This window comes from Equus asinus, chromosome 11 (assembly GCF_041296235.1).
Source record: "Equus asinus isolate D_3611 breed Donkey chromosome 11, EquAss-T2T_v2, whole genome shotgun sequence".
Lineage (NCBI taxonomy): Eukaryota > Metazoa > Chordata > Mammalia > Perissodactyla > Equidae > Equus > Equus asinus.
The window spans coordinates 29,285,884-29,299,214 of record NC_091800.1 but is presented as its reverse complement, the minus strand read 5'-3'; the positions used below and the strand labels follow the sequence as shown (position 1 = coordinate 29,299,214).

Below are 13,331 nucleotides of genomic sequence, written 5' to 3'. Positions count from 1 at the left end.
GCATATGTAACAAGATGATCAGTTTTCAAAAACGTTTTAACATAACCAAATAACTATTTATTAAAGGGTGTGGTGTATTTTTTTCTGATTTATTCAAAGCTTTAGGAAATGATTAATGAAACTTCAGTATTGATTGCAGTTTCCCACTTCTGCAGACATTTCTTTACTGTTACACTTCAACCTTTCACTTTTTCATTAAGAAGTTAATTCCTAAAGATCTAAATACTTTATTTATTTTTATTTATTTATTTTGAGGAAGATTAGCCCTGAGCTAACATCTGCTGTGAATCCTCCTATTTTTGCTGAAGAAGACTGGCCTTGAGCTAACATCTGTGCCTATCTTCCTCCACTTTATATGTGGACGCCTACCACAGCATGGCGTGCCAAGCGGTGCTATGTGCACACCCGCGATCCGAACCGGCGAACCCTGGGCCACCAAAGCAGAACATGCGCACTGGGCTGGCCCCTAAATACTTTTTTTAAATAGAGAAGAGGAAAGTGCTCATGCTGCAGTAATATCAACTCCTCTTAATGACTTCATTCCTTCAGCATCAAAGCCTTAGAAATGGCATTCCAAGCTACATAAAAAATTTGAAATAGAATAATTCATTAGCTAGGCTGTGTTTCTTCTGGTTTTAATGAAGTTTCTTCTTGTGTTTTTTATATATATATATATATATATATGTGTGTGTGTGTGTGTGTGTGTATGGAAAGGCCATTTCAGAAATTCTGAATGTAAACATTATGTTCTCATGGAATAACACTCACACAAAAATTATATATGGGAAAATAAGCATTTGTAGAGGGACATTCAGATGATACTAAGGAAAGAAATTTCTTTGCCTTAACATGGATGACATATTGTTTTTAAGGTTTGTTTATTTTGCATCAGAGAAAAGGGATAACTAGTATTTCTCTCAATTTTGGTTCTTCAGATAATTTTTATTCGTTGGTACTCAGTGATTCTCTTATAATAGAGCTGCTTTTAATTCATGGACTTTGGGAGGTCCAATAATCTCCTGAATATGTGCAAAAATGTGTGAATTTTTCTGGAGAGCATCTCCATAGTTTATATCAGATGCTCACAGAGGGCCTAGGAACCTCAAAGAGCATGAGAACACCAATTAGAAACTAAAGTATTTTATAACGGTTTTATTATATAGAGACTAAATTGCCTCAACAAACATAAGGTTCTTGAAGGCAGGGTTGTATATTATTCATATCCCTAAATATTTATGCGTTCTACAACACAAACGTAGTAGAAATTCAATAAATATTAGATGAATTGATTTGAACAAAGGAAATGATCACATTCTCAGTATCTAAGGAAAACTGTATTTTCCTCAGGTGGATTTTGACAGGCCTCATGTCATTTATGGCAGGAGTAGGGGACAAAGAGCCAGTCTCAAGAAAGTGTGGAATGCCAGGGCTACAGTTATCTTTGCCTAGAGGAGAGGGCAGGAAGTGGTCAGGATGGGTTCCAGTCGTGCCATTTATCTCAGTAGGATCTGGAGAAATCACTTCCATTCCTAAAACTGAGGGAGTTGGACTGGGTAATCTTCATGATCCCTTCTAGCTCTAAATCTGTGATTCTGTCCCTCTCATATTTCCTCTCCTTCTGTCCACCTCCGTCTCACATTTGAACTGAATTGGCAAAGCCCATTGACCTAGAAAGAAAGTGGCCAAAGCCCAGCTCTCCATGGAGGTAACTATCCTCTTTAAGAAGTCCACAGGACATAAGCGAGTCTGTACTAATGGTCATCAGTACAACCTTACTAATTTGGTTTTAGTCTCAGCAATAACAAGAGAATGGAGGAACCCAGTGTAGCATAAAGATCAATGATCCAGGAAAGGGGCTTCCTGGTATGATGGAAAGAGCACTGGATTTAGAGTAATGGGATCTCAGTTCATGTCCAGCCCTGCCAGTTAGCCAAACAGTCCTGGACAAGATGCTTAAATACATTCAATGTTTAATACATTATTTATTTAATATTTAATTTACTCAACAAATGACATACTTAATATAAAATTTACCAATATGTTCAAATTAAATGTTTATAATATTATAAAATTATAATATGTAAATAGGTTTAAAATAATACCTAGTTTACAGGAGCCTTGTAAATAATTAATGTTCATGAAAGTTGCATTGCCAACTGGAATGTATTTTACTAATATTTATTAGTAGTAGTAGCATTAAACTGATTTTTGAGCCCTGTGTAAAAGGAAGGAAAAGAAATAAAGAGATCTTGTTCATGTTGATCACTTCTTGAGTATATGCATTTAATGACATTCTCTCATTTTCTCATGGCCCCCAGTGCCACTTTTGATAACAAGCTTCTAACCATGAACTATCACTTTAACACATCCTCTTTGTCATTAACACTAGTACTATATTCTTAAGTTGCCGTCTGCTTTCTGACCTTTAGAATGTCATTTTTGACATATTCTGAGTGAATATGAACTATTTGTTTTGCTAGTTCCTTTCTTTCTTTATTCTTCTTCCTAAAAACCTTCACTTCTGTAAGCGAAATTACTGATTAGAGAGACTGTCCTTAGGGCCAGTCTTTTTCTCTCATTCGCCAGTGTGTGACCTGAATAAGCAATCCAAGAGTTAAAAGTTTCTCGTCAAGAACAAACAAGCCAATTTAAAAGGTCAGGCTCTGGTAACTGATGTAAAGTCGGGAACCCGGTGTTCATTTAAGGGGATGCTTTCATACAGTTTAAATTCTGGCTTCTTTTCCCATTTAAAATGAAATCTCAGAGGAAGCCTATTATTTCTCCTCTGGCAATCTTTGATCTTTCACCTGGAATGTGTTACGTCTAGTCTTTCTTCATATTTTATTATATCTGTAAAATAGAAGCATATACAGCATTTCCTTAAAAAATACAAACCATTAGAAACTTTATCTAATTGCTCCCTTCGAAACACCGAACTGCCAGGACCACTTTGAGCCCTAACACACTGTTGTCTATCACAGCACCTTCTACCAGTGCTCCTGTTGTTGTGTTGTCTTTATTCTTAGGTGAGATCTTGCCATATGGTGGCCAAAATGGCTTCCTGAAGCACCTCGCAGCTAGCAACCCCTAAGAAAAAGAGAATATCTATTCTTAGTGTTCCAATAAAAGCCCCGGGGAAGATTTTAATTGACCTGGTAGGAGTCATGTGTACCTTCCTGAACCAAGAGGATGGGGTAGGAGTACTTTGCCAGCCAGGGCCCACTGCCTCTCCCATCTTTGTGCCACACTGCCTGGTACACTTAGCACCGAATCAGTGTTAATCGGATTGTAATCTCAAATTTAGTATGTTCAAAACAGAACCTTGATTTCTGCGCTCCTCCAAAGCCTCCCCAGACTTCCCCATTTCACTAAGTGACACCACCATTTCCCAGCTTGCTCAAGCCAGACGCCTGTATTCCTATTTCCTCTCCGTGCTATATTGTGTGTATGTGTAAATATATATATATATATATATATATATATATATATCTGATCAGGATCTTAAAGGTAAAAGAGATCTTAGAGGTTATCTAGTCTAACTTGTAGACCCAGAGAAAGGAGTTGACTAGTGGCTCAAACCCAGTTGTCCTGACTTCAGTCTAGGAATATCACTTATCACATTGCCCCTTCTATATTCAGACACATGTATATATCTGTAGACAAACAAGGAACATGTTTTTCTGACAATAGGAGCTACTTTTTAATGAAAAAAAAAAACACTAATTTCTCTCTCAGGAAGGCTTCCTTCTAATTTCTATATTATTAAGAATCATAATTAATCATCGTAATTAATCTAAGATAGGTACATTGATAATGGAATCTAAGCTTCTGTGCTCATTCAGTTCCTAATTCAAAATAAAAATAGCTGTCTGTAATGTTTGAAGCTTATTCCCAAATTTACTACTTAATAAGTGTTATTTCATTGTAATGTTTTGTTCTGGCATATACGTTCCATTTTTTACTTGATTGCTTGTTTTTCCTAAATCTTTATCATTTTCTTTCTGTTCACTTATTCCCTTTTATTTCTTCCTTCATTTTTCCTATAACTGGCAGTTTTTATTTTAGAATGGTTCTACTAAAACTAAAAAGACCACGAGTTTTTCAACAGAGCATATTAATTAATGACAGCCCTTTGTGAGACTTCTGTTTTAAAAAAATAATCATTTGCTAACTTATGAAGTGGAGGCTTAATTAAAAGTTTTAGGATCTGAAATGTCATACTAAAATAAATTATTAACCATGTGGACTATAAATGGATGAAATTTAAACATTTATAAAATTTTAATACTTTCCTTATGAATAGAAGGTTCTAATAACTAGTAGGTCTACTACCAAGTTTTGTATAGAATGGTAACGTTTTCCCTCTTATATGGTTTGTTTCAGCCTTTTTTTTTTTTTTTTTTATTTCTGAATGAGGTAAAATTTGTGGGGAATTTACCAATATAACCAGTTAAGTCCAGATTTTACGTGAGATGTTACAAAGATAAAAGCAGTATCTGACAGGCATCCAGTAAACAATTTGGGCATTTATTTATATACAAAATTTACATAGAATTTTTAATTAAGCAATAGGCCACAAAATTTATATTTAATCTGAAAATTGCCATTTTCTATAAAATCTCCTTCCCCACCCTTCCAGTCCTATTTGACTTTAAAGGGAGATAAAGTACGTTTTTAAGCTTATTTCCTGATTTCTTCATTTAGTCCCTGAACAAGCTAGAAGGACTTGTTTTTCCAGCTTACCATCCTTATGGAAATTGTCTCAGGAAGGAAATCATTTTCTTTGCATTGGTGTCCGCATTAGAGAAAACATTACTTGAAGCCTCTCAGCCTCTCTGTCTCAGCAGGAGAATTGAGATGCCAGAGGATAAGCCTCTGGGCAGAAGACCTTGTAGTGCCAGCCTGGCTGGCCTTCTTCAGTTCTGAATTGCAGCATTTCAGAGCCATCCTTCCCTCTCGAGTGTCCCAAGACAGATATTCTAATTGCATCATATTTTGCAGTACATATGGACTGATACACAGAGTTCCCTTTTTATTGGAAATGTTACTTTACCCATGATGATTTGGTAATAAAAAACAGTGTTATCTTCATTTGTTTTTATGAGAGAGGTCTCCTTCCCCCCGTCCCCAATTTAAAACCTTTATTAAGTTACAGTTCAGTGGCTTTTAATATATTCACAGAGTTGTTCAGCTATCACCACAGTCAATTTTAGAACATTTTCTTCACCCCAAAAAGAAACCCCATACTTATTAGCAATCACTCTCCTTTCTCCCCCTCTCCCCACCTTAGGCAACCACTAACCTACTTCCTGTCTCTATATAGATTTCCCTATTCTGAATGTTTCATATAAATGGATCATATCATATATGGTCTCTTATGACTGGCTGCTTTCATTTAGGCATAATGTTTTCATCCATGTTGTGGCATGTATCAGTACTTCATTCCTTTTTATTGCCAAATTGTGTACTTTATACATCCATATATATCCATTATATGGACAGACAACATTTTGTTTAGCCATTCACTCATGCATGGACATTTAAGTTGTTTCCACTTCTTGAGTATTATGAATAAAGCTACTGTGAACGTTCATGTAGAAGTTTTTGTTTGAAGATGTTTTATTTCTCTTGGGAGTGGAATTGTTGGGTCACGTGGTAACTCTGTTTAACCTGAGGAACTGCCAGATTATCATCAATCCTTTTTTAATCCTTAACCAGCAAAAACTTTTATCTACTATTGCCCTAAAGTAAAATTTTACTCTCTGTTCTAAATATTTTAAGGATGAATAATGCTTCATCATTGTTACAATGCTAGTTAGTTTACTGAAAATTCTCTATTGGTAAAATATATACCAACAGTCTCATTGCTTGTCATTTAATTTCTACAATATTTTCAAGTAGACTAATAATAACTGTGCCAATTGATATCTTATTTTTGTACGTTCAAAACTATACCTCACACCACATGCACTAACAGATAGTTGCCGTGCGTCTAAATGCAATAATTCATATTTAAATTTCAAAAGGAATTTTTTCACTTTTGTTAAGTTTTTGATATCTCTGTATTTTCCTAGTTAACATTTCAACATTAACTATATATGTGTATTTTTTTCCCAGTTGGAAATCATCATATCCCAGCATTGGAAGACCTTGCAGTATTCCAAAATTCTATTCAGCATACAAATAAACTAATACAGTTTAGAAAGCATATCTTTAAACAAATAGTTAAAAGTTTTGGCCCAAAGGAAGTAAACTTTATCTGAAATATGCAAATGTGAATCATTTGCCAGTGCCAGACAGGTGAAGTCTAAAAGGGAGATGATTTATCAGCACACAAATATTAATGCAATAATAAATTGCTTTTTAGAATTTGGATTAAGCCATAAGGTAAGGCTAGGGAGTGGGGTAGGTTTTATGCTTTGACCATTTCATTCCCCATCATCTCTCTACTTAGAGTTTTACAAAGAGGAAAGCAGCCAGTGGGACCCTGAGAGGAAGACAAGGGGCAGGGTCTAGTAGGAAAGCAGAGGTGAGACCAGAAGAAGGAAAAGAGGAGAAGGATGCCGAGATGGCCCACGTTCCTGAGGAGTCCCCGGTATCACCTTCCCTGTCCTGTTCACAGTTTTCTCTGTCGAAAGAAGTCAAAACATATGTTACCTTTGTTTACCACTTATGCCTAATATGTAGTTTATTTTTTTAATGAAAGAATTTTGTGCCTTGGAGCCACTAACATCTTCATCAATAAGTCCTCTGTTCTGTTGACCTTGCTTAAAGGAGTCACAGTCAGTCACCAAAAAAGCACATAAACGTGATACTTTAAAATTATCACAGAACTAGTAGTACCCTTGCCGCTGACCACTTTGTAAAAAGTATATAGCGATTTCCCTTTGGTGACTGTGTTCACCAGTGCCATCTTTGGTATAGATTTGCGTATCGCATATTCTATCCAACCTTTCTGGGAAAATTTTGTGACTAGAAGTCTGGTAGGGTCATATTATTAGTTTACCTAAAGCTTTATTACTTGGTGATCAGCTGTCTGTCAAAAATAAATGTTTTTTTAATCAATTTCTAGGAATTTAGGTATAGTTAATTATTGTGTATATAATGCTTAACACTGAAATTCCTGATAAAATGAAATCCAGATAAATCCTCCGTTTGGTTGGCAGAGCAGTAGAGGAAAAGATGACATGAAAAATGGTAGCAGGGAGGAAGGGAAGGAGAAAAAGAAAGACTAAAATAGTAGACTACTGTGCCTTGTGACTCTACAGAGGTTTGTCTTCATCTTGGGGGGAAATTAGGAATTTGATCTGTGGATTTCTGGGTTTTTGGCCACCGCATTTTTTTTTTAAAGATTTTATTTGGCCACCACAGTTTTGTCTTTACCCACAAATGCAAACCACATTCTAATCCCCTAACCTCTTTGGTCCAGTGTGTGCTTTGCCGTTTCCTTCCAAGGAAGCCATAATGTTCTATTCCTTTTTTCTCTGCATTCAGACTTGCTGGAAATACTCTCCCACACATCCCTTTGATAAAGAATTGCTAGACTGAAGTCAGTTTATAATTTCAGATCTTGTTCTGCAGCACTGCACATGGTCAGTAATGAGAAATCTCTCCCATCCTGTGTGACATAATCTACTCAGTTCTAGACTCTTCTGTTTAAAATATAGGTGGTCAGGCAAAAGATTAAATTCGAAAGTCAATGTTTAGAATAATTAAGAGGAGAACTAGTTTCTCTTGATCTCTGCACAGAATTGCCATTCAATTCAAATGATAAATATACATCCTCAAAGAACGTAACCCGACTCAGGCTTGGTTAGGTGCCCCTTCTCAGTGCTCCTATAAGATCCTGTATATATGACCTTATTACTAGGCTTCTGTTTTATTTTCTGATTGCTTTCATATATGCCTTTGTCTCCCGTACACACACACCTTAATCTTAAACTGTAAGCTCTGTGAGGATGAATACTGACTGTGTGCCCCTCTACCTGGCACATAGTAGGTGTTAAAAATAAATATTTGTGTGACTATATGAATTTTAAGAAAGGAAAGTTAGATTGCTAATTAATCTTCAGTCTTACTAGAACCTTTAAAATTTCCCCCTCAGTAGGCTCTGTCTCCAATATTTTAGCATTATAATACAAATTTTAGTAATAAATGTCATTCACATTCAAGTATTCAATTTAATCAGTGAACTTTTATTTCTCAAACTGGGTCATTGCCTTATAAGTTAATTAGAGCCTCAATTCCAAAACTGAACAGAACTAGAGTTACCATGGTTTACTCCTGAAGACCTTCTAAGTGATCTTCCCTTGTTTACTCTTAGACACACTCCATTCATTCAGCAAAAGTGTACTGAGCCTCTGTGATGTGCAGGCAGGCACTTTAACAGGAACACATGGTTTGATGGGAGAGAGACACATGTAAAGAATTAGAGTATGAGGGCTATCACTGAAGTCCATACAATGTGAAATGTAAATCTAAGAGGTGAGGCTGTTAGGGAAAGTGACATTTGTGCTTAGTCTTAAAGGATGAGGGAGGAGTTCAGATTTGAGGAAAAGGATAAGCATTACAGGCACAGGGAACAGCATATGGAAAAAACTAGAAGCATGTAGACACAGAAATGACAAATATGTGTAAAGGGAAGTATCAGAAGATGAGGCCAAAGGGAAAAGGCAGACCTGAATGGATGCCTATGAAGGAGTCTGGAATTTCACCTGTAGGCCAAAGCGGAAGTCACTGAAAAATTTTAAACAAAGAAATGACATGATCTCACTGTTCTCTACCTGTGTCTTTCCTTTAGGGATTTTCTGACCTTATTTTTCCCTATCATCACTGCTTCTTTCCCTGCTAATGCTTTGTGTCAAGTTAATTCATTTGGTTTAAGTAAAATGGTCTTTTTTTTTTTTTTTTGAGGAAGATTAGCCCTGAGCTAACTGCTGCCAATCCTCCTCTTTTTGCTGAGGAAGACTGGCCCTGAGCTAACATCCATGCCCATCTTCCTCTACTTTATATGTGGGACGCCTACCACAGCATGGCTTTTGCCAAGTGGTGCCATGTCTGCACCCAGGATCCGAACCGGTAAACCCCGGGCCGCTGGGAAGCAGAACGTGCAAACTTAACTGCTGCGCCACCACGCCAGCCCCAAGTAAAAGGGTCTGAGCTTGCAGTTTGGAACATCCTCAAATTCCAAAAGTTTGCTTTCTCCTCAAGGGAAAAATCTGTACCCTGGCTAGATATTGTGACTCTAATCCCATCTTGTTACCTGACACATTGACACACTGGGAATATCTCATTCCATTCTTATTGTTAAGAAGGAAAAAAGAGTGACATCTTTATAAAAAGTAAAATATCCCATAACCTTATTATACTAGATTGACAAAATAGAGTGGACTACACATGAAAGCACCTGAATTTGTATACTTAAGACTTTCTTAATATTTTCTCTTGAACCCTTTTTTAGGCTTTTCATATTCTGTATCTAGACTATAAATGAACACACTAGACTTGAAGTCGAGAGAGCTTCTGTCAGGCAACCCAAATGCTCCTGGCAATTGCTCTTTTCATTTTTGACCCATTGCAATGAATTTACAGTTGTGTGTTTGTGCACAGGGTCTTAGCCAGTCTCACAATAAACCGTTCTTTAGGAATTTTACAAAGATGTCATTCTTGGCACTTAAACAGAAAATCATCTGTGCCCAAACCATTATTTTCCATTTATGAATCCTGTTCAATTAGAAAGTAGTTTATCAACAGTGTCCCATTTTTTAATGTAATTTGAAGCAGCAGATGGCAGATGTGCATATTACCTGGATGTCTCAAGCCTTTATGCTTACTCATTCACATGCGTCCTTCAGTGAAGCTAGCTGCACTAGGCGGGGGAGGCAGGCAAGCCTCTTCCTGGGGAAATCCAGGGCTCATTTGGTTCATTGCTGCCACCTGCTGGGGTCTGGCTGCTGGAATGGGAAGGTGGCTTCCAAGTGAGAGGGCTAAGCCATCCAGGGCCTTACAAGGAACCCATATGTAGTTCCAGTGATAATCAGTTATTGTTTCTAGGTGACAACTACCCCTAAATAAAAGGACTTTATAAACTGTTGAGCATTATACCAGTCAATGTAAGGTGGTGGTAGGTTATGCATAATCTCCAGCAATGGCGAGGCCTGGAGAACTAAGCAACACGTGGACTCAGAGATCCTAGAGTATTAGAGCTGGAAGAATCCTTCAAGCAGATGCTCTATAACTTTAATGTAGTTAAAGGAGTCACTTAAGGGCTTGCAGAAATGCAGGTTCCCAGGCCTGACCCAGAAGATTTTGATTCACTAGGTCTAAGACGGGACTTATTTAACAGGTGTCCCACAAGGTTCTGATGCACATAGTTTAGCATCGCACTTGAGAAGGGCATTCACTGCCTTAAACATCTGGGTAAGAACTTCTCAACCATTTTTCTAATTAGTGCCTCATTTCAATAAATTAAAAAAATTATATGTTCCATCAATGGGATGAGTCACTGTAATACAGTAACTGGTTCTTTGAAGCATACATAGAAAAATTATTGTTGGATTGGTTGGTTCTGCAGCAAAAAAAAAAAATCACTTTTAAATAATTAGCTTTTCTCTTGTCTCAAAGAAGGAAGTACTGTAATTTATATTGGTCAGTTTATAGTGGAATGCTTTTTGGCCTTGGGGATTGGCAAGCAAAGGTGGGGTTTGGTGTTACATTTATCATAGCTATCATTTCCGTGAATATAGTAATCATTTGGTTAATGTCTATTGAATTTTCAGGGACCTAAAATACCATAATAGAGAGTTCTGCTGTACATCATTGCCCACCTCTTTTCTTCGGAGGAGCCAAGCACAAGAAAGCTGCAGCCCCCATGGTTTTTAGCATGTCGTCTTATCATTTCTTGTCCCTCGCCCTGTCTTGGCAAGCTTGGCCAGCATACAAATAATAGTAAACACAAATAATAATTTTCCTTATTACACAGGAAAGATAAGTGGCCTGATAGCAAGTATGAGAACTCACCTTAGAACTGAGAATTCTGGACTCCCGTCATGTGCTTGCTTCAGAGAATGTTATTGTCCCCAAAATATTTGTCATTTTTTAATATGTGCTACTGCTTCTGAAAGGACTGGTTCCGAGAATAAACTTATCTGACTGGGAACTGCGTGGGGCAGGTTACACTTGGTATATTCTGTCACCTTAATAAACATTGAACACACGTAATTTTCTAGTGTATTTTCATCTAGACCTTTTTTTAGCTCTCATATTGTTGGCATTCAGGACTTCCAGCCTCTTTAATGCAAATGATCATATATTTAATACGTTATCCTATATTGCATATGTGAATCAAAAGGCAGTTTACTGAACTGAGGAATATTGTTGAGCTTTCAGGATCCTAATTTTTATTACTCATAAATGTGCTTTGTCATATCATTTTATTTTAAATTTTGTTTTCTGCCTTCATAATCTCATCTGTTGGGGTTTTTTGTTTTGTTTTGTTTTTTAGCTGTACCTGAAGGAAATCTTGAAAGAAATTGGTATTCAAAACGTAAAAGGGATCCACAAAAACACATGGGAGCTGAAGCCAGAGTACAGACATTATCAAGGAGAAGAAAAGAGTGATTGAGAAGAGTGTAAGCCAGCACACCAACATGACAGCTAAAGGGTCATGTGCTGAACACACGGCAGCGGTCTGCGAGTCCTCGAGCACTGTCTGTCACAGGGTAAAAAGACTGGTACTTTAATTTCTCTAGGTAAATTTTTTAAACCAGTAATTCTTATAAAGTTACTTAAATGGTTTTTGAGAGGAAAGAACAAATTTATTTATAGACTTAATTTGTTATTAAACCAGATTATTCATGATAGGGTTAGGGTTGGGTGGCTAAGAGGGTTTTTCTTTTTAAATATTAACTTGTAAAATGTAAAGTTAGGAAATGTTTTCTAAATGTGGACTCTCTGTCCTTGTTTTATCTCTGAGGAGCTGAGGTAATACAGATCCAAAATGAACGGCACAGCTCAAGAAAATAGTCAAAAGCTGTCTTTTTTTTTAAACAGGTGATCTTGTTTCACATTCACACATATTAATAAAAGAGCATTTATGTTTAGCTAAGATAGCAGTTTTCATCATTAGTTTATTGTACCCTAGTGATAGTGACATGAGAAATGGAAAAAAATCATGGTCAATTGGTGTTTCTTTCATTTTTTTTAAATAATTCAAAATTAAATATTTTTCCAAAACTTCAAGATATGTCTCCCCCGTCCAGATTATAAGCTTCTCAAAGACTGACTTTGCCCCAGAGTTTTACTGTGCATTCAGCAGGCATGTGTTGACTACTGTATGACAAATGATATTGACAAACAAAAGGAGGGTTGTCGGAGGGGAGGCCGATACTTATAGACAGAAAGGTTAGTGTCAATTCCTGGGGAATGAAAATGTTTCTTTTGTCTTTCTTTTTAACTACTTTTAAATAAAAGCAATACGTGTCTATGGTTAAAGTTTTTTCTAGCACAAAATATTATATATTAGGCAATCCAAAATCATACCTGCAAACAAGACCACCAAAACAAAAGAATCTTTAGCAAACCAAACACCATGAAAAGTTGCTTTTTACTTGTTCATTTTGTCAGCTGCTTCTGTTGCTTGCAACCAAGAAGTAGCAAATGCCAAAAATTTAAGAAAATGTTATGTAATGAAAGCAGATCAAGGAAATGTCTATCCATTGACATAGATGTTTTTCTGTATTATTTGACTTTTAGCAGCAGAGCAGCAGAATGCTGAGGTTGACTACCACTGCACTAAGAAAATTTTCATCTTTGCGTTCCTACTGTAAAATGAAATTCTGATTAAGGAGGGTGGTTCCATTCTCCACCCCACCTCCAGTTGTCCTATTTTATCTTGTTCTGGTGCAGGAACCAAATGTCTTATCCCCATTAGCTTCCAGTTCCTGGTTACTTGAGGCTCAGTGTCAGGAAGCAAATGGATAATGGTGTGATAAATCTGTATAGAACTGAGAATTCTGGATACCTGTCAAGTGCTTGGTTCATAGCATATGTCTTCCCCCAAATCTTGACTTCTTGGATGTATGATATGACCTGAAACAGACTTGTGTCTCCTCTCCCCCTGCCTTTTGCTTTTGTGGTGACAGCGCCTGCCAGATTGAACTTGGTGGCTGCTAATTGAGTTTCCAGGGCAGAGGTGTGTCTCATTTGAAGCTCTGGTATTTCTGTAAACCTCATTTCTCCAGCTAGCTTATTTTAGTTATCTTTTACCTCGTCACACCTGACCATATCTGCTTGAGTCTCATAAACATTTGTTATATGTTCTGTAGGATAGC

At 36.9% G+C, this 13,331-nt stretch overlaps 1 protein-coding gene across 1 annotated transcript in view; it reads left to right on the top strand.

The window, feature by feature from the left end:
- Positions 1-12,482, top strand: part of GTF2F2 (general transcription factor IIF subunit 2) — a 149,707-nt gene extending 137,225 nt beyond the window's left edge. The window contains exon 8 of the mRNA XM_014838875.3: positions 11,504-12,482. Within this exon, the coding sequence (XP_014694361.1) occupies positions 11,504-11,623 (120 nt within the window). The 3' untranslated portion in view covers positions 11,624-12,482. The remainder of the gene's footprint in view (positions 1-11,503) is intronic.
- Positions 12,483-13,331: the final 849 nt, after the last annotated feature.